The 20,675-nt window shown below is 38.3% G+C and overlaps 1 protein-coding gene across 1 annotated transcript in view; it reads right to left on the bottom strand.

Annotated features, from left to right (window-relative positions):
• Spata16 (spermatogenesis associated 16) overlaps positions 1-20,675 on the bottom strand; it is a 308,782-nt gene that overhangs the window by 99,437 nt on the left and 188,670 nt on the right. The window contains exon 5 of the mRNA XM_004633441.2: positions 4,087-4,171. Within this exon, the coding sequence (XP_004633498.1) occupies positions 4,087-4,171 (85 nt within the window). The remainder of the gene's footprint in view (positions 1-4,086; positions 4,172-20,675) is intronic.

Below are 20,675 nucleotides of genomic sequence, written 5' to 3'. Positions count from 1 at the left end.
GGAGGGGTGGGGCAGGTAGGGCGGAGTGGTGGGGGGCGGCCCGAGGGGGTGCGAGAGGGTCTGGCCCATGCTGCGCCTGGGCTGGGACTGGTCCCGCTGGCGCAGGGTAGCAGGAAGCTCTCCACACACTCACCGGACCTGGGCTAGGACTGGGTCTCTCTGCTTTGGTATTCTATAAGTGGAGATTAATTTCCAATGGAGTGGAGTAAATGTGTGTGTGTGTGTGTGTGTGTGTGTGTGTGTGTGTGTGCATGCTTATGGATATTATTCCAATAGATGCTTGTAAATTGAATCAAACTTTCAGAGGGATCTGAGATTGCAGATTTAAGATTTGAAGGAGGCAGATTGGATAGAAAGAAAGAACAAATGAATGAAAGGGATAGTAAATACAGTTAAGCTGGGAATGAACTGATCAGCCAGCTTGTTCCTATTTAGCAGAATTTCTCTGCATATTCATTTTGAGGGAATTCTGAAACAAAATTAGCTGTTACCTTTTTCTTCTTTTTCTACTTTTAAAGCATTGCAGACCAGGCTTAGTTCTGGTACTCATATTGAAGAAAAGAAAGGTGCACACAAGACAAATTTTGTGGCTAGATGCATGGCTGAAAGTAATGTGGCTAAAGGGACAAGGTTAGTGGAAGACAATGGAAGCACCCTTGTTTTCATGATGCTATTAAATCTGGCTCTGGATTTAAGGGACCAGGAAATTGAGAAGTGGGATTTTCCAGGGCCAAAAACCTATGGCCACTTGGCAAATGGCTTGCCTCTTATGAGATTTTTTTTGTTATTGATCTGAAAATTGGAACAAATTGCTGACATAGATAGCTTTGATATAGGCCTAACTAGATAAAATTCTTCTCGTAACAATATTGCTTTGGGATCAACTTATAAATACCAGAAGGTAGCTGTTTCTGGTCTAATTCTCAGCCTGACTAGGTGCTTTCCATTTCACTATTTAGCACCTAGTCGTGATGAGGTCTGCAGGTGCCTTCTAGAAGAACAGCTAGCAACTGAAGAGTGGGTAGTAGTTTGAAGAGGCCCTGTGTTCAGGTACAGCCATCACAAGCCATTTTTCACCATCTCTAGCTCTGTAGCGGTGTTGCTGTTCTAGAATAAGGTGTGCAAATGCTTTTATTTGGAGTGATGTATCCCACTGTGAGCTGTCATATAGTGTAGTGCTTTATACTCTTTTCCCACTTGCTAGATTTATGATATGAAAAGTGTTCCTAATACAATTGAAAGGTGTTCTTGAGTTTGCCAAAGCAAAGATATGTTCTTTTATATTTAAGAATTTGTGAGACAGGAATCTGTGACAGTAGATGTAGACTCTACTCAAAATTTTACATTCTGAAAATTTCTATTTTCTGTTTAAGATTTCAAAAGAGATTAACCAACCAGTGAGGCAGGGCTTTTATGTACTTGAAAAGGACTTTACGGGACCATCTTATGTTTACTGAGCTTCTGTCCCAATAAACCTTTTTAAGATGAAAATGTCTTTATACATCTAACCTACTGAATGTGATAGCCTTGCGTATATTAAATATGCTCAGGTTACACAAAATCATCTAACATAAAACATATTTTATAATAAGACACTGAATATTTCATATAACTATTGAATGTTATACTGGTAGTAAAAATGGTTGCTCGAGTACACTCTGCCCTGCTGTAAGGCCAATGAATCATGAATAAACCATTTTAACTTGGAGACTGCCTGTACCTAGTTCCTTCATATCTCACAAAGTAGGTGAGAAGAGTGCCTATCTATTAAGTCTTAGTGGAGGCCTGCAAGTGTATGTGCACATACAATGTTTAGCCTGTGATGTCTGGGAATCTTCTTAAACTGAGGGATGTAACTGCCAGGGTGGACTGGGCAGCACACAGGTGGCCTAAGTAGCATGTCCCAAGCCCTTCTTTAGCACAGAGCAAGATTTGGGGGTGGGGAGGGTTTCTACATTTGAATGAAGATCAGAATAGCAGAAGGAAGCACCACTGGCCAGAAGATGGTGTGGTTTGCTAGTATGGGGCCTATGTTAGTTTTCAGTGGACCTAAAATTTTGGATCCAATTTTAATATGGAAATGAGCTTTAAGAATGGATCGCTCAAACACTTTGCGGAAGTTAGCCCTTCCTCTGCAGTTTAAGCTCCTTGAGTCAATGCAAGAAATTACCTTAACCTGGGTTCCACTACAGCTTGGCGTTAGGGCTCTGCTGAACCACACCCACCCTCCAGATAGGGGCAACTTTATACTATTACTTCTTATTAAATGAGAAGAAAAATACAAAAAGTATGATTTTCTTATCATTTATTAATGTAAAATGGTAAAATACTTATTTTATTTTTTCATATTGCAAGCATATGTATTCATAAGTGGAGATTATTTTCTCAGCTTGAAGTAAACACAACAGGAATATTAATGTTCTTTGAAAATGGAAGGAAACAGAAAATATTTTTATTTACGAAAACTTCAAGCTCTTAATTTGTCTTATGATATACAAATATTGGTTCTATTTTTTCCAATTTAATGTAGAAAACATAGTCGTTTTGCAATAAATAAGCAATTTATATTTGTTTAACATAACAATGCTAAATGAACAACATAAGTCAAACATTTATTTGGGACCTATTGTATGCCAGACTTGTGGCATATTGCCCAATTCATAAGATTCAACTCTTTTCCTGCATCTCTAAAATGCTAAAATTCTTTTTTGCATAAATGTACAGCACATATTTTTCCTTACTTTTCATACCCTAAATTCAATCTTTACAACTATTTAGTTAAAATTATTTAATTAGCAATTACTTCAGTTTGTATGTTACAGATTCCTTTAGGAAACTCTCAAAATTACCAGAAAAATTGATGATTCTTTTGAAAAGAGAATATTGTTTCTATGAAGGCAAAACATTTTTACAAAAACCACATGAACAAAAAACAGAATGAGGGCTTTATTTTTAATAGTAAAATGTGCTGCAAATATTTAGATACAATCACACAAATTACTAGGAATTTTATATGGCAAACAAAATGTTATTGCTTATTAAAAGGTTAAGATACAAGAGTGAACATGTGGGAAAATCAGGAGGCATCAGAAGGTTGGTGCTGATTATTCGTTACTTTTGTATTAGTGGTTTTACACCTTTAATGCTAGTTGGTTCAAGTGGTTCATATTCTGTTACATAAAATCAACCTAAAATATAAGGCAAAAACTCCTCACATAATCTTCAGAAGAGAAGATATGCAAGAGAGGACACCTATGTAATTACATTTTGGAATTTCATTTGACAGTAAATTTCCATTTGGTGCATGGGGTTCCACTGGGAACCACTGAATGGAAGTTTTTAGGAAGTGAAAAGCCACTGAAAATGAGGGGAAAAGTTTGGCCCTTAGTAAACTGGATTTTTTTTTTTTTTTGAGGGGATGGGGGAAAGCAAGCTCTTCACTTTAAACATTTTAGTATAGGATTGTACAGAACTTGTCTGAGAAAGATATGGCAAAACCAGATTCATATTATGTAGAGGAGAATGAGCCAGCAAACTGTAAGTTCTTTTTATAATTCTAAGAAATTATGGCTTTTTGACATCTAATTGAACTTTCATATAGTTTCTTGCCACCATTTTGAATAATAAATGAGAATGAAATTTGCTCTTCATTAAGAGTTTTAAAGAGTAAAAATTATCTAACAAATGCATTCGATGTTTGCTTGATATTTTATTATTTAATTGATATTACTTCTAAAATGTGCCTTTATAGATCATTGATTAATAAGAATCTGTGAAAGTAAAACATCCATATTTAAAGAACTGTGTCATAATAGCATGCCTGGAAAAATAGTTCCTGGGATGCCTAAAATTTATATTGGGCTGTAAAACTGAAGTATGGGCCAAGGGTTAACAACCTTGAATTTTGCCCTTAAAATTAGTCTCAGAAAAATCTACTTCATTATAAATACATTACTGCTGGGTAAGTGTCCTTCTGATTGATATGCCCAGAGCTACCTTTTCAGCAGTCTTTTAAGCACCAATCCTTCATGTTGGCTCTAAAAATGAGATGGGCTTCTCCTCCCTAGTTGGGACATCAATTTTTACCTGCCAATACAGTTTGATGAGCCTGGTTACACACTGCTCACGTCCTCCACCGAGCCAGAACATGTAGTCAGCAATCATGGCGCTCCTAGCAACGAGAACAGATTTTTAACAAATGAATTTAAAGGGTAGAAGTAAAACCATAACAGGCAGAATTCACAAACACTGAAGAATATTTTATAATGTATAAATTCCATTCGTCTAAAATTAAGCAAAACCTAAAGCACATTTTAGAATATAGAGAGTAGGTGCAATTGTTTTTGTAGCTTACCTAAAACTATATGAGAGGAGGAACAAACCATCTATCTTCTAGATGCTTCTCCTATTGTACAGTGTAAGAATACTTAAAGATTGTGCAGGAATGCTTTGTTTTGTGTTAAGCTTTAATACATTGACAGAATGACATTTATGGACTTTAAATCTCTTCAAACTTAGTATAGAATGTATTACTAATCATTAGGCAAATATTTAAGTATATCAGACTTTACTACAGTTACAGGTTATTCATCTCATTAAATTAGCCTTCTTAAAATTAAAAATCAAAAATTTTCAAGTCAACAAACAATCCCTTTCCCAAAAGTTCATGCATGATTGAATTAGCTTTAGTATCCAGTGTGTACAGTCACTCTATTAGTCTTCTTATGCTGAAGAGATATTCAAAACCACTGTACAATGGATATTAATTCATTACTTAGCACCCTTTGTAAAAACAGCTTATTTTTATGACTGTTTCTTTGCTGGGCCTCTCTCCTTCTTTTCTCTAGAGATTCCAAATCCAATTAAATGTGACTAGAAGTAATTCCAAATTGTCACGTTAGCCAATTAAACATATAATAATCCTGTGTACCTAATCACTAGTACTGAAACTTTATTTATTTAAGTAGAGCGATCACTGCATATCCCTGCATGTTTTTCTTATCTTTGCCTGCAGATACGTGTTGTTTCTTGACATCGGTGTAAATTGAATTAGAAACGTTCTTTCTCTAAATATAGGTTGTCTGAGACACAGTAACTATAAACTTACTATAGTACTCTATTAAAGGAATTAAAATGTTTCGATTTTTGCTCAGGACAGGGAAAAATTAGGACTTTAAAAATTAACAATGGAGACAAATGCCAACACACAGAGTATTATTCAGCTCAGTATTTTTCTCCATACACATGTGACATTGGAGAGAAGCTGTACACTGATATTTCAAATAAATGACAATAATCTAGAAATAATCTCTTAAGAATTCTCTCATATTTTTCAAAGCCCTTAATTTAGATAAGATAAAGAGTGTGGGGAAGTTTTGATCCTCTGTCACTAGTGACAGAGTAGAAAGAAGTTATAAAAGCATAAACTTTAAAAGGACAAGAATGCATTTGAAATTTGTGTACTCTGATAGAGGCAGGTGGAAACATTTTCCTCCCGTGACAACCTAAAAAGAAACGTTGCTTAATTTGTGGGTCCCTGTTACCTAGCAGAAATTCACTTTATAAATTCTGACTTTAAGCAGTCAATAGGAAACATAAAAAATAATCTTACTCTCAATGGCAGTACTTACTGCTTTTATAGGAGCTCAGTATTCTTAGGTGATGAGCTGGCCCATAATCTAATCCCTCCTGCCTGACATTTGGTTATGTTAAATATGGCAAACAAAATTACACTCAACAAACTTTGCTTACAAGGCTACCAGCTATTAGTTAAGCTACAGACGGACAAAGGTGGTCTGCAAATGGTCAGATAGTAAATATCTTGGGCTTTGTAAGCTACATCATCTCCCAACTACTCAACTTTCACCTTGCAGGAATATCTGTAGGCAGCATATCAGTAAACAAGTGAGCTGTGCCCCAATACTTTTCATGCTACATCCACGTAGTGGGTGGGTTGAGGGTAGCTGTCTAGCTCCAAGGTGAACTTCTCTAGTGGCCATTTGTAAATTTTTCAATCCACAATTAGATGCCAAATTCCCACTTTCCAGCTTTTGGGTCCCCCACATACAAATCCTAGTTGACTGCCTTCTCTTCTGGAATAAAATAACATATTTTTACTAAAATTATCAAGCAAAATTCAGAAAATACATTTTATGATTTTGAAACATGAAAGAAAAGACAGGGGAAAGATAATTCTAGATCACTGACCCAATCACTTGGGTTAAGTAAAAGGTGAAGTGATCAAATTTCTATAATGTCAGCGCTGGTCATCCTGGGGTTTAGAGTTGTGAGATGGAAATAGATGTATCTGCAGTGAACAACAGCTAAGGCTTTCTGTGCTTACAGTGCTTTTGGTGTCCTGTTGTTGAGTTCAGCATTGTAAAGTTGAAAGTTTGCACATTTATACTAATGTTTTCTGTAATGAAATGTCAAATTGTTTGCTGTGTTGCTGAGCTTGATTTTATTAGACCTGGGGCTCTTTGTCAGAACAACAGAATTCCAAGTTTATAGTGAAATAAATGAAACAATATGATATGTTGAATTCTTTACCCATGATACCTCAATGAAATACAATTAACACGATTGAACAAATACTAATATTTGATAACAAAATACAGTTTCCTAAAGTTTTTTACTTGCCAAGAGGTAAAAGTGCCTTGGTTTTTCAATACCTGGCATAAGGTTGGGTCCATATCAGGGACACAAGTTTGACTGTACTTGCTTCACCCTATGCAATTGTGCAAGGCAGCTGTGTTTTTACCACCCACCTTCCTCTCTGGGTCTCTACCATGTCTCTGCTTTATTACTCAGAAAATATGAAGAGTACATGGAAATACTATTATGCCATGCAATGCTGGTGAGATACCGGAAGGGTTTTTCATCATGCTGAGTTTATAAAGGGTAAAGATAACTAAGTCATGAGCCCTTGAGGAATCGAGAACTATGGGGATAACAGCTCTGGCAGACTCACTCCCTGAAATAAAGTTGTTCTTTTACCCCCTCTCCAGTAGGTGCTCATTCATTATCAGACCAATGTCCTAGGTGCTAGTCGCTGTAGTTCAGAGTTGTTTCTCGCAGCCTTCATCTCGTTGTCACCATTCTATGCATCTTTCTCTCATTAATTTACCCAGTGTCATTGCTGTATTGCAATGGAAAGATCCTGTTAGCCGTGCCTCTTTAGTTGGCAGTTGGTGGCTTAATATCTGTCACTTTCGAGCCTTTATTAAATGCTAAACAGCATGTCAAGCTCTTTCTACAGCAGAATGCAAACCCAACCCACCTACTTGGACTAGTTCTCATCCAATTGCACACCTGAAGTGCTCCAGCAATTCTGTGTCACTTTTTCTCTTTTTAATTTTCTCCTGGAGGTTTTCCAGCAGCACATACAAGTGTTGTTGTTTCTCTCACCTTAAAACAAAAATCCCAAAGAGACTCTTTTGCCTCAATTTCCCACATTCAATTATTACCTTCTTTTCTTTGTTATTATGAAAGAAAACAGCAAGCAGCCTCCTTCAGAAAGCTCTGTGCACTGCCTATCTGTGATCACTTTCTCCCTGTTGTCTGTGGAACTCATTCCAGGAGGGCTGTCTTTCTTGCTGTTTCCCTGGAACCACTCCTGTCAATGCTATTAGTGGTCTCCAGGTTGCCAAATGCTGTGATTCACTGTTTTCATTTTATATGCACTCTCAGATGCAAGTGACACAATCGTCTCCTCCTCCCTCATCCAGCACACACTTGCAGGAGTGGCTTTCACAACTCCACTCTTTCCGGGTTTGCTCTCAGCTTCCTGGGTGCTCACTTCCATCTCTTGTGCCATCTCCTTATCTCCCTTGATTCCTTACTTTGGGGCATTCCAGGGAGCAATGCTTCAACCCCTTCATTTTCTTTTAAAACTCAATCCCTCGGTGAGCTCATTTGTTTTATCATTTTATTTTAGTTGTGAGACCAAAGTCTTCAAAGTTGCCCAGACTGGCCTTGAATTTGATAGCCTCCTGCCCCAGATTCTATAGCAGCTGGGATTGTATGGATGTGCTGCTGCACCTGGCAAGTTGTATTATTTCAAATACCAAACGTATGTTGACAACTAATACCTTTTATAGCCTGCAACTTTAAAATCTCTGAAGTCTCTAAAATCTCTAAAACCTCCTACAAGGTAGCTTCTTGACATCCCTACTTCGATTGCCATGATCGCTAATTAGATCTCAGACTTAATGGAATGACAGCTTAGACTCTGCTCTTCCTTATTTCTTCTTTCAAACCTTGAACTAGTATTTCCCATCTATCCATTTCCTCTTTGCATTTTATTTTTAAAGCAGCACATAATAACTGTATTTGTTTATTGGTCCTGAAAGTCTCACGTGCTTGGAAGGTGATTGGATCATGTGGGTCTTATTTGGATTGCAGCTGGGTGTGCTGTGAGGAGGCGAGGTCTGGGCAAAAGAGCTAGCTGGCTTGTGGTTGTGTTGTTGTTGACGGCAGTGGCAGTGATGTGTGTGTGCGCGCGCGTGTGTGTGTATGTGCCTGCACGTGTGTCCTGGAAGGGCGTATCTCCTCCCCAGTTGCTTTCTTCTCTCTCAGTGCTGACTGGGAGCTATGAGGTGGGCAGCCTTCCTCCATGGCAGGCCCATCCACCAAGCGGTGTCTGCATTTGAGCGTGCCACCATGCAGGGAATGAAACTTCCAATATTGGGAGCCAAATGGCATTTCCATTTTTAGTTTTTGTCTGGTATAAAGACACCAGATTACAAAGATGCACACATAACCATGTTTGTATCAACACAACTCAGTAGCTAAAACTGAAGGTAACCATCAAAAAGAGAATGGATTAAAGTAAATATGGTGCATATACACAATGGAGTACACTCAGTCACTAGAAAAAGATAAATTTGAATTACTTGTAGAAAAACTGATTCACCTTGAGGCCATAATGCTAAATTAAATAAATCAAATACAGAAGATTAAATATCTCATAATTTCTTTTATACAAGAGAATCAAAGTAGAAATAATTTAAAGAGCAAAATAAATGACAGAGCATAGGAAACAGGGAAATAGGTGTGGAAATGTGAGGGGATCGAGGGGTGGGGGGCAGGGGAAAGGGGAGAGGGGAAGGGTAAATAGAAAGGCTCAAGATGCAATATGCGTATGTGCGGATTGCTCATGATTAATGCATATATTATGTTTAGCAAACATACAGTAATAAAAATATGTACTTTAAAAACATAGTGAGCCAAAATAAATCATATCTCCTTCAAGTTATGTGTGCCAGACATTTTTGTTCCAGTGAAGAGAGTGACTAAGGTGCCTATAGAATACAGTAAGATATTGAGATTTATATATATGTATAAATGGTGTAATGGTCCATCACCCCAAAGATTTACCATCTATCTTCAGTGAAGCATTTGGAAATCTCTTTTCTAGGTATTTTGAGATGCTTATAGATCATCATTGTAATCACACTTCAGAATTTATTCTCCTATTTAATTGTAACCTTGTACTCACTGATCAATCTCTTCCCATTCTCTCCTGTCCCTATCTTCTCCAGCCTTTGGTAACCACTCCACTTTCTACTTCTTTAAGATCATTTCTAGCTTCCATAAATGATGGAGAATATATGTTCTTCTTGTGCCTAGTATGCCCCACTTAACACAATATCCTCCAGGGTCATCCACATTGTTTCAAATGATGTGATTTCATCCATTCTAATGGCATAATACTATTTTTGATATGTATACATATGACATTAGCTAATCCTTTGCTGGTGGTATTGTGGGCTGAGTCTAGATCTTGGTTACTGTGAGCAAATATTACAGTAAGTATGACAGTGCAGACACCCTTTCGACATGCTGCTTTCATCTCCTCCAGATATATGCTCTGTAGTGGCATAGCTGGGTGATATACGTAGTAGTTCAAGCAAAATCCTAGATGGCATCATTGACTTCTCTGTTTTCTCACATTCCTTGCTTGACCTCAGACAAAATCTTAATGGTATCTCTTTAATCTATTTCAGAATCTTGTCACTTATCACCACCTCCAGCACTAGCACTTGGCTCATAACATTTTACTTGGATGATTGCAAAAGCTTGTAAACTAGACACCTTGCTTCTTCATTAGTTTATCCTGGCATGGCAGCCGGAGTGATAGCATTAAGATTAGCATTCCAGAGCATCCTGCTCTTGTACTTGCCTTCTGACTTCTCTTAGAGGAAAATGAAAGTTTAAAATGGGGTCCTGTTCTGTCTACTCACATACTTCTTCTCTGACCTTTTATCCTACTGCTGTTTCCTACCTCACTCCACTCCAGATACACTGTCCATCCTGCTGTCTGTTCCTCTAGAAGAAGAGCAGCTCTATTGCCTCTGGGATTTCGACTTGACAGCCCCTCTCCAGGAGCACTCATCCCCTGAGAATCCCCATGACCTTCTGGTTCACTTTCTGAGGTGGGATTTTTCTCAGTGAAGACTTGCCTGACCACATTCCAACACCACCCATGTCCTTTCTTGCTTTACCTTTTCCACAGTTCTTTTCACCGTTCAGTAGAATACACACATTTGCTTTGCTGGTATTTACTACTGTCTTTCTCCACTGCAGCTGTCTGTGGGTCAGGTGTTGTGCACCAAGACCTATATTTTTAAGTAAAGTTCTAATGTAGGTCAGGAATGCTCATGTATTTGTTCACTGTCCATGTATTTTCTATGATTGTTTACCTATTTTCTACAATTCCTACTTTTGTGCTATGCTAGCAGAATTGAACAGTTACAATAGAGACCCTATAGCTCACAAAATCTACCATATTTACTATCTGGTTCTTTCTAGAACATACACTCTCTGATGACAGCGATTTTTGTCTATTTTATTCACTGCTCTTTCTCCAATGCCTAAGCACTGGATACAGTAGTTATGCAATAGATAGCTGTTGAATCAGCCACTACACCTTTTGTTTATGTATTTAAATTAAAGAAATTAAATTATTTGCTACAAAAAACCTGAAGGTATTAGAGTTACATAGCTTAGTAGGATTCTACCCTTGACAGTCAGGTCTGAGGGCTGGTTCACTGTCTGCATTTAACAGAATGACTTTATAGTGGAAGCAGCATGGTTATAGAATGACAAGCTAATTTGTTCAATATAGAATCCAGTGAAAATTAGCTCATATGATAATGTAATAAATGCTAATGGATGCTGATGTATTTATTACATAAATTAAAGATGAAAGGTACTAGGAAACACATTGACCTTACGTTTTGTATCTAAAATTATTTTTACCACAATGCTTTTAGTTATGTGTCAACTATTATTGTTTCCCTGCAAGCAGACCAACTATTGTTTTGATATTATATCTGAATTCATTTTATAAAACTGTTACTGAAGACACACTGATTTACATAATACCTCTGCTCAATAGAAGGGTCACGATCTGGCTTTTAAATATAAATATGTATAGACGTGCATCTAAAATAAAAGGTTGTTATGTCACGAACCCAGTTTATTGTGAATCAAGTCTTGGTTGGTAAATACACAATCAAAGAATAAGACATGCCATTATCAGCAAGGTGGGCATCAGTTTTGCTTTTCAAATTAAGATCCCAAAAGGATCGTGAGTCTCAGTACATTCATGGCAGGTGATTTTCCAGCTTAAATATTTCTAAGCAGACCATGCAGGTGTATAATTGACATTCCTCAAGGCCTATTTCCAAATCAAAATTTATAAGATTTCTACTCGATGTGGCCACACGGTGGTGTAAAACAATAAGATATGGGTAAACAAAAGAAAATTACAGTGCACAGCCTGCTGTGTGCTCTCACTGGTGGCTGGCGGGGACCTTGAAAAGTCACTCCATCCCTCACCTTGCCTTTAGGCAGGCTCACACTTAAACCTTTCAAATGAGACTGATGAGAATCTACTCTGTTTTAAAGACCTCCGCAGAAGGACACTGTTCTCCTTTCCTCACTGATTCCAGAGTCTCACAGCCATAAATAGCATCTTCTGCAGTTTTAATCTTCCAGCTTTAGTTCCTTCTCCAGAGCTAATACAACTCAACCGCACCTATCCTCACCTATCCTCACCAGCAATTTTAAATATCGTCCCAGATATGTATTAATCGTCTCTTCTCTAGATTAATTAATTAACCCTAATTCCTTTAAGGTTTCTCCATGAGTACTGGGTTTCTTTCCAGTAGTCAGATTCATGGTTGTCGTTTCAACTTGTTTAAATTTGTCCTTTTCTTCCTTCTACAACCAGAAGTTGACCTCTCTGCAGTCTAAAGATTGTCTTGCCATCTTTATATACAGCTACTTCACTTAATCATACAGTATTATCAACACATGTAAAAGGTGTCTTTTCTTCTATACTTAAAAAACTCAGAATATGTATATGTATATGTAGATATTCATCAACTTTAGATGAATTAATATTGGTGCAAAATTAATATTAAATTAATATTGGTCTTTTTGAGTATAAATATACATTAATATGAAAGTTGTTATTCTGACCAGAAAAAGAGTGGAAATAGCAAATTAAGTCTAGCCAACACACACACACACACACACACACACACACACACACACACACACACACAGAAAGCATCTTTTGGTTAGCTCAGTTATTTTCATCATAGCAGTAGACCTTTTTGAAAACGGAAATGTAAATGACCTCCAGTGACATCTGAGCTCTACAGTGCCCTATGATGCTAAGCTGACCCTGCTTTTCTCCACAGCACATTTTCCCAGAGCCTCTTTCCATGCCTTGCCTGAGCGCCGCATTTTATAATTACTTTCTGGCTCACTTGTTTATTGCCTGCCTTCTCTGAATCAGTGTTGTTTAATATGGGTACTGCTGGACTTAGGTGGCTATTTCTATATAAACGAATGAAAGAGCAAGTTTTAAGTTGAGCGTTTCAGGCACACATGCCCATGAAAGCTCCTCACTCAGTAGCCGCCGTAGCTACTGGGTACCAGGCTGAGAGGCACAAAACGTCTTCACCATCATTGGAAGTGCCACTGGACAGTGCTGCTCGCGACAGTGAGCCAGCCTACTGTTATAGTGCCTGGTAAATAGCACGAGCTCAATAACTTTTTAAAAAATAAAGACGACATCTATTTATGCGCTGAGTTTCACTAAGCTTTGCCACGAGTATCCTGCTTCCCTCCCTCTACTCCTTTATTCCAAGTTATCTGATGTTCTTCAGAGGCTTCGGCCCTACTGTGCTCTGAGTTCCTGTACTCAGTAGTTTTGCTACTTGACAGGCAGCAAAGAAGTTATAGTTCCATCTTTAGATCTTTGTAACAGTTCATACTGTGTGCCTAATTCTAACAGCTGGGAATTATCACTGAGACTAAGTGCATACCTTTTGCAGCCCTAATCTAGTGAACAGATTCTTCCTTTGATTGTAGACTCTGGTTATTACTGGGTTTCTAGCTCTAGCCCTTCCTCCAAGACTTGCCAGGAATAAATTAGGGATTCTCTTGAAGTTCATTGCCTGTCTACTCATCTCAGATTTCAAATATTTCTTGTTCCTACATTTGCAATTGGTAACCACAACACATAACAAACTCAGTATAATTTCCACATTATTTGTAATAGCAACTATTATTTACTGAATACTGACTATGTCTATAGTGCTTTTCAGTTTTATTTAATTCTTACAACCAAGCTACTAAACAAGGAACCTGAGACGAAGAGGGTAATTTTTTAAAAGTAGACATATTTGGCTTTGCATTTTGGCCTCTCATCACAGCTCTGTACCACTACTTCCACATGGCCATTGTTCTGTGAAATTTTGACTTCATTGTCTTTTGTTGGATTTTCCTGGTGTTACTTTCCAGCTGAACTACTAACGGTGGGTTTCAATAGCCTAAGACTATATTTCCAGTGAAGACTGTATTCCAGTGTGGCAATAAGATTGCCTTCTAAGGCTGTTCCTCCTTTTCTGCCCCCAAACCTGCTTATTTCACTAGGAGATATATGTTCTTTCAGGTGGCGTATTAATTGGACACAGTCAATTTTTCCTTTCTTGTCCATCTTATTATTTCTATATAAATATAAACTTCTGGTTGAAGAGTTCTGAATGAGTGGAGGTCATTTCAGACTGTGCATGGAGATTTTATTTTATTTCTTTTTCCGTGTGGAGCCCAACCATCAGCAGATGTTTATTATTTTATTATTGTAACAGGAAGGTCTAGAATCATGATACTATGAAAAATATAAGAATACAAGTCTGAGTTTATGAGTTTCTAATTTGGCTATGGATATGATATCCACCTCTGAAATGATTAATCAAAATATAAGGTATTTCATAGACATAAGAAGCTATGCAAATATTGAGTATATGATGTAAATTAAGATGCATGGGATTTAGTGTTATAGTTTTTTTTTTTTTGAACCAGGGATTGAATTCAGGCCCTTGTACTTGCCAGGGAAGTGCTTATTCCACTGAGCCATCTCCCTGGCCCCGTGTTATAGAATTTTTAAAGGGAGTAATAAGTGTTTTTCATTACAATGAAAAGACTCAGTGCTGAGAACTGAAGAATGACTAGCGTTATTTGTAAGAGGTGATAAAGTAAACTGGAGATTTTTTTGTTCAGGAACATATCACGTGAAAAAACATTGAAGATACTAAAATCATTCATGCAGGATCTGAGGTGAGGCAAAGGGTTTATGTAGAGGAAGCAAAAGACAAAAGGCCAGGAAATTATGTTGAGGACAGAATATGACAGACTTTAGATTTCAGGCTGATGAATTTGGATTTTTGTCCTTATGTGACGAATAAGTGAAAACATTTTAATAGGGTGAGTGATATGGGGACTTCTGGTTCGGAAATGTCAAGCACTGATGGTCTGGATTCCATAAGAAGAAGGTCTTCCCCATTCAGGGCTTGTCACGTTTGCTTTTAGTAGAGACAGAGACAACCTGCGACCGCACTATGATCATTCCAGCAGTGTCTCTACTTTGCTTTTAAGGGACAGGTTTATAAGTGGTGTCCTTTAATATTTGGACTTCATTTGCTGTCCACGGTCAAGAAAATGGTCTAGAGAACCAGGGTCCTGATGGATTCACTTGGATATAGGAAGGCATATAAGTACAGTTTTTAGTACATTTATATTTGCATACATTATGAATTCATTATGAATTCATAGATTGGTTGGATTCTAAGACGAATAAGCCATTCCTATTATTAAGGTCTAATGGGGAGGAAAACATGCACAGAGATAATTATATCACAATGAATAAAGCAGAATAATCAATATCTTCACTAATGTAGCTGAGAGGTTCGGTAGTGTTCAGAAAGGGAGCTTAAAGTGATGAATAAGATTTAGCAAAGCCAAAGTAGAATATGGCTAGTCCTTAGAGTGGAGCTCGAATACACTTGCAGAGGTTAGAAGTAGGGCGAAGAGTGGGAAACCCCAACAGTGCCATCTTGCTGAATTTAGGGCATTGAAGGAAGACAGACAAGAGTCATGAAGGAGCTTTGATTTTATTCTGTTGGAAATGCAGAACCATGTAGGATTTTAAGTAGAGAACAACATGGGCAGTTCTGCAATTTAGAAATTGAAATCTGGTTAACTCTTTGCAGAATGCACTCAGAGGCAAGAAGACCGGAATGGGAAGTCACTGTAAGAGCTCTCTGAGAGGTACCAGATATTCCTAAACTAGGGGAGTGACTGTAGGAAAACGGAACTTCAAGACAGTGGCACCATTCTAAGGACAAGGTCAGAAATCTAAACTAGGTGAGGAGAAGCATTCAAAACCTTAAATGTGGTGCCTTCCAGACCTTGTGTGATCTGCCTCAGACTAGGGGTGGCTTCCAGTGATGCATGTCTTATTAATCTTGTGAGAAAAGGCAAACCTGAAGCTGACTTTTTCTTTTTCCAGATGAATGAACTAATATGGGATGTTCAAGGAACCTATAAATAATGATAAAATAATAATAGGTTGGGCCTGAAGCCAACAGTGTAACTCTTCCGGGGATGCTCACTGGTATCAAAGGCCAACATCAAATTAAATAATGTATTCTCTTGACTCTCTGAAGAGCACTGAGGTGGCTGGCAAGCCTCACATAAGCTTCTTTAGCAAGGTTCTGTTCCAGGAGATATCGAGCCCAAGAGACTCTCTCACATCCAGAACTGGATTCTCATGTTTGGAACATTCCCTGCAGTTGTTACAGTTTGGCCTGAATGAAAATCCAGAATGTACATTCTCTACTCGACAATGGTATTGTTCAATGTGGCTCAACTTCTTGTTGCATCAAAGGAAGGGAAATAATTAAGACCAAATGAAGACTGTTATCTTAGGTCATCCTGAAAAGGGACAAAAGCTGGAGGGGACTCTGGCTGAACAAAAATAGACAATCCTTAATGTATTTTTGCTTCTAGTAGTCCATACCAGCAGCTTCTGGAGCCAGTATAAAATGTAAAGCAGTTGGAAGTAAGAGTACTCAGAGCAGAAAATAAACTCATTCACAGCAGAGGAACAGCTTACAGTGAAAGTAGCCAGAACTAACTGTCTTGTTACTTTCTAGAAATAGGGAAAGCAAAGCATACCATTACTGCTTGCCAGTTTGTCTCCTGACTGCTGCACAGATAGGAAAGAAGTCTCAGAATGCACAGGGATTAGACAGTCTGATAAAATATCTAACTAATTTAGCATATTGCACAATCTAGCCATAGTCGTAAACACAATGGCTTACATCTCAGAAGCTCGAGACCAAGAGACAAAGAAATGGAATGAGGAAAAGACTGACTACTGTGCATAGGAGGGGACAGTGTGGTCAGACAGCTCTTTGAAACTTGGAATCCATTTTCTAAGAGCTTTGGAATATGGGAGGGCTATGTTCAGATGAGGTTGTCGTGGGAGGCCCCAGACAGTCCTATAACCCAGAGCTTTCAGAAATATTGCACTTTTAATTGTTATGCAGTGCTTTACTAATAGAAAAAACCCAAAAATAATAAACTGATTTAATAATTTTGAGCACTTTAGCAGCACATAGAGGCTTTCTCCTTAGTATTTCTCAATAGTAACCACACTTACTAATTCTACGAGGCTGCATTTTGTGTTGCATGAGGCTGTTGTGGGCACACAGGAGCGCAGTGTCTCTGGATCCTGCTCCAGGTGCCCACTACTGTGGCCACTGCAACCCCCTCACCGGATTCCCAAGAGACTGCAAAGGGCTGAGAAGTCCTCAAAGATGTTCATGGAGACTCTGAGGGAATCCTAAGCCCAGGGAAGTCTGGTGGAACAGATCCTCAGCTGTTTGGAAGTCGGGTTCTACTTAATTTTTTTTTTTTAGGTACTATTTTTATTTTTTTAAGTTTTTTTTGGGATCTACTTTAAAAGATTTGTTTAGTTGGGGTCTTGTTGTCAAGAGCATTGTCCTGCTCATTTGTGAGCAGCACAAATTCTGGCTCTTAAATGCAACAAAAAAGGCAAGCCAGCAAAAAGCTTCCAGATATTGGAAGGGCATGTACATTTAAAAAAAAGTCCCTGCGATAGGAATAATCTAACCACAAATAGTGAGAAAGAAAGGGTCACTTGCAAGACCATCTGTGGGGGAAGATTCCAGACAGTGGGGCCTTGCAATCTATCTTACATGCTGTGCTTGACCTTGGACAGGTCACAAATTCAAGTGCTTGTCCTAATAGTCTATGGCTCATCCCCAGAGTGAAGACAGAAGCAGTAATTCCTTTCACTCTAAATACATGCTATTGTGATGAAGAATGCATGCAAAACAATTTCAAGTCATGAAATCATCTTTAAATTTCATATTGATAACACTTTCACTAGTATTATTATTGCCAGGCTGAGGATGAGTGCAGAGAGAGTGAGGACCAGATGCTTTCAGTTCAGGCAAACTTGGCTCCTCTGGTGAAGGACGGCTGAGTGTAGAGGAATAAGTAGTATACAGAACACTTGGAACACAGAAACAATTGATTTGAAAACAATTTCACACACGGAATTCTGCATTTAATAAATTTAGGCCTATATCATCACTCCAACCAACACCACCACCAATAACAACAATGACTCTTTATAGAAAATTTCTCTAAGATACAATACGGAGTCAGTTCTTCGACAGCCCCCTGGGGGAGGAATGGCTCATTCTTCCAAAATAGCAGAATGCTCTTGGTACTTGCTGATTCTTAGGCATGATATATATTCAGAGTGGACCCCAGACAAAATTCTGCTGTGCTCAGATTTTCTCTTAGCACATTTCTGGACCCCTTGAAAAAATCCATGAGCTATGCACCGGCCACACTTTTATTTCTCTAAACGTGTTCTGCTTCTATTGTGGCCAACAAAGATCTCTCATGGTGAACCTGCACTGGGCCTGGCTTGTGCTAAGTAGTACAAGGTTCGATCTTTTCATTTCTCAAAACTTGCATTCAAGGACAGCCACCCTGTGTCTAATTTTTCAAGGTAACAGTATGGCTATACATAAGCAAGTAGTCTGAGAAGCATCAGAAAATACCAAATGTTCAAAATGTTTGTCTTAGTAACAACACACCACAAAAATGACACAAGTTTTCACTGAGGTTGAACTATTAATTGAGACTGTACAGTTGTTTCCTTGAAAGATGAAGGCTGCATCATTCCCTGATAACTTTGAATGAGTTATGTTTTTTTTAATCAGATGAATAAGAAAAGCCATGCATCAGAGGGGTAGCAAGTTGAGTTGAAGCTAGACTGTCTTTGTTTGAATCCCAACTCCATCTTTTGCTGACTGTGTGATTTTGAGCAAGTTATTTAACCTCTCTGTGCCTCCGTTTTCTCATATCACTATGTGGATAGTAATAGGTACCAACCTCATGAGACTGTCAGGAGGATTAAGTACTCTCTTACGTGTAATGAGTACTGAGCAGCGCCTGATGCTTGCAAAGTGCTCAATAAATGTTACTTTGCAATTATTATTCTGCCCAAGTGCTAACAGTGATAGTTAAGAAAATGAAATACACATTGCTACATTGAAAAGCTTATACCCAAACGGATTTCCTCAGACTGCTTCAAAAGTGTATTGATTTTCTCATTGTGATTAAAGTTTTCCTTGCTATTAAATACCTTATAGAAGTGCATAACTAATTCAGATAGTATAGATTTGTGAGAATACTATACTTTAACACCTATTACACGTGGATGTTCTTTTCTTCCACCTCCCTGCTGCCACACTTTGCCCCAGTCTTCTCTTCATGACCCTTTTATCCTCTGTTGTGGATTACCTATTGGTACTTTTTAAAGACATCTTCAACACAGGAAAATTTTGTAAGGGCCAGAGATCATATCTCACTCATTATGATCTCACTAGAGATTTGTACACTGTGAGCATTCACTGCACGCGTGTGGTGTGAGCATTTGCAGGCTGCATAAAGGCAGGGGAAGCTGAAGTGTTGCTTACTGCTGCCTCTGTCCTCAAGCAGTCAGAGCAGTGATTCAGCAGTGTTTATAGGAGATGAGAAATATTTGTGGAGGGCTTTGGCAAATGAAAGGAAGTGCAAAGGTACTGTAAGTATTGGATTCTTTAAGCAGTGAGTTACAGTAAGCATCTTGAAATATATTCTTCCAGATAAAATATATTCCTCCATTAGGGAATTAAACTACTAGCCTAGACTTGGCCATTTACTTGTTTCCTTAGTGATATTACTCTGAGGTAGGGGAACTGTTGATAGTTACCGTATATAAGCTATACTTTCTGCATGTGGCCTCACTTATTGAACTAAAATGAGTCCTCATATTGTGAAGGACACTCTGGATGAGAATGGGTGGCACCCAACGGTGAGGGCACACACAGGTACTGACCATGGGGCTTATGTCTGTGTTGTTAAAGTGTGATACTCACTCACTGTGGGTGAAATACAATTGCCTCAGGCAAATTATAAAAGACCAGCCTAGCTTGGCCTGGGATGAGGAAGAAGTCTGGATGAGCTTGCCATATTTCTCTACTTTGATCAGATTTAGTAGTCAAGTTTTAGCGGCCGATGAGGTTACCTAGGCCCTGGGGTGCAGCACATGTGATTAGCAGTTCAGGTTTATGAGAAAAGACACTCACAAGAGAGGCTAGGAGCAGCAGGAGGGGAAAAGAAAAATTAAGTGAACTCCATTCACTTTAGGCATTCTTTGTTCATCTTCCTCTTGACTTTAGGCATCCTGGATGGATGGATAAGCACCCCAAAGACATTTGCTATGGTTGCTCTGCTGAGTAGCTACCCTTGCTGTAGTGCCCCCACTCTTGGCCCCGGCATGTGGTGACAGTACATCTAGGCTTTCCTAAAATGTTGCTAGCCTACTCCTGTCTTCCTGGTGGGGGGTACACTTTCGTTATTAAAGCTTCCATGGGTTGTGTGGTCCCTTATTGTTTTTTCAGGGAAGATGTTCAGAGTGCATATGCATATTGCACAACCCTCACTCCATGGGTAAATACACCTGTTTAATAACCCATAATGAGAATTATATTTCCTTTCTCTAGTAGTATTGTGAAATTTTTGAGGGCAAAAACATCATATTTTCTGCTTCCTATATTCTTTCTTTCTTGATTATATGGGAGACTACAATATTGTTACATTATATTTAACATAATTTAATTTATATATTTTCCCCGATTCAAGATTAGTAGAACATGCATATCTATGTGCCATATTTCTCTTTTTTTTTTTTAAATTTTTTTTAAATTTGTTTGTTTATTTATTTATTT

The sequence above is a fragment of the Octodon degus genome, unplaced genomic scaffold (genome assembly GCF_000260255.1).
Source record: "Octodon degus isolate 3935 unplaced genomic scaffold, OctDeg1.0 scaffold00055, whole genome shotgun sequence".
NCBI classification, from domain to species: Eukaryota; Metazoa; Chordata; class Mammalia; order Rodentia; family Octodontidae; genus Octodon; species Octodon degus.
This window is presented reverse-complemented; position numbering and strand designations above follow the sequence as displayed.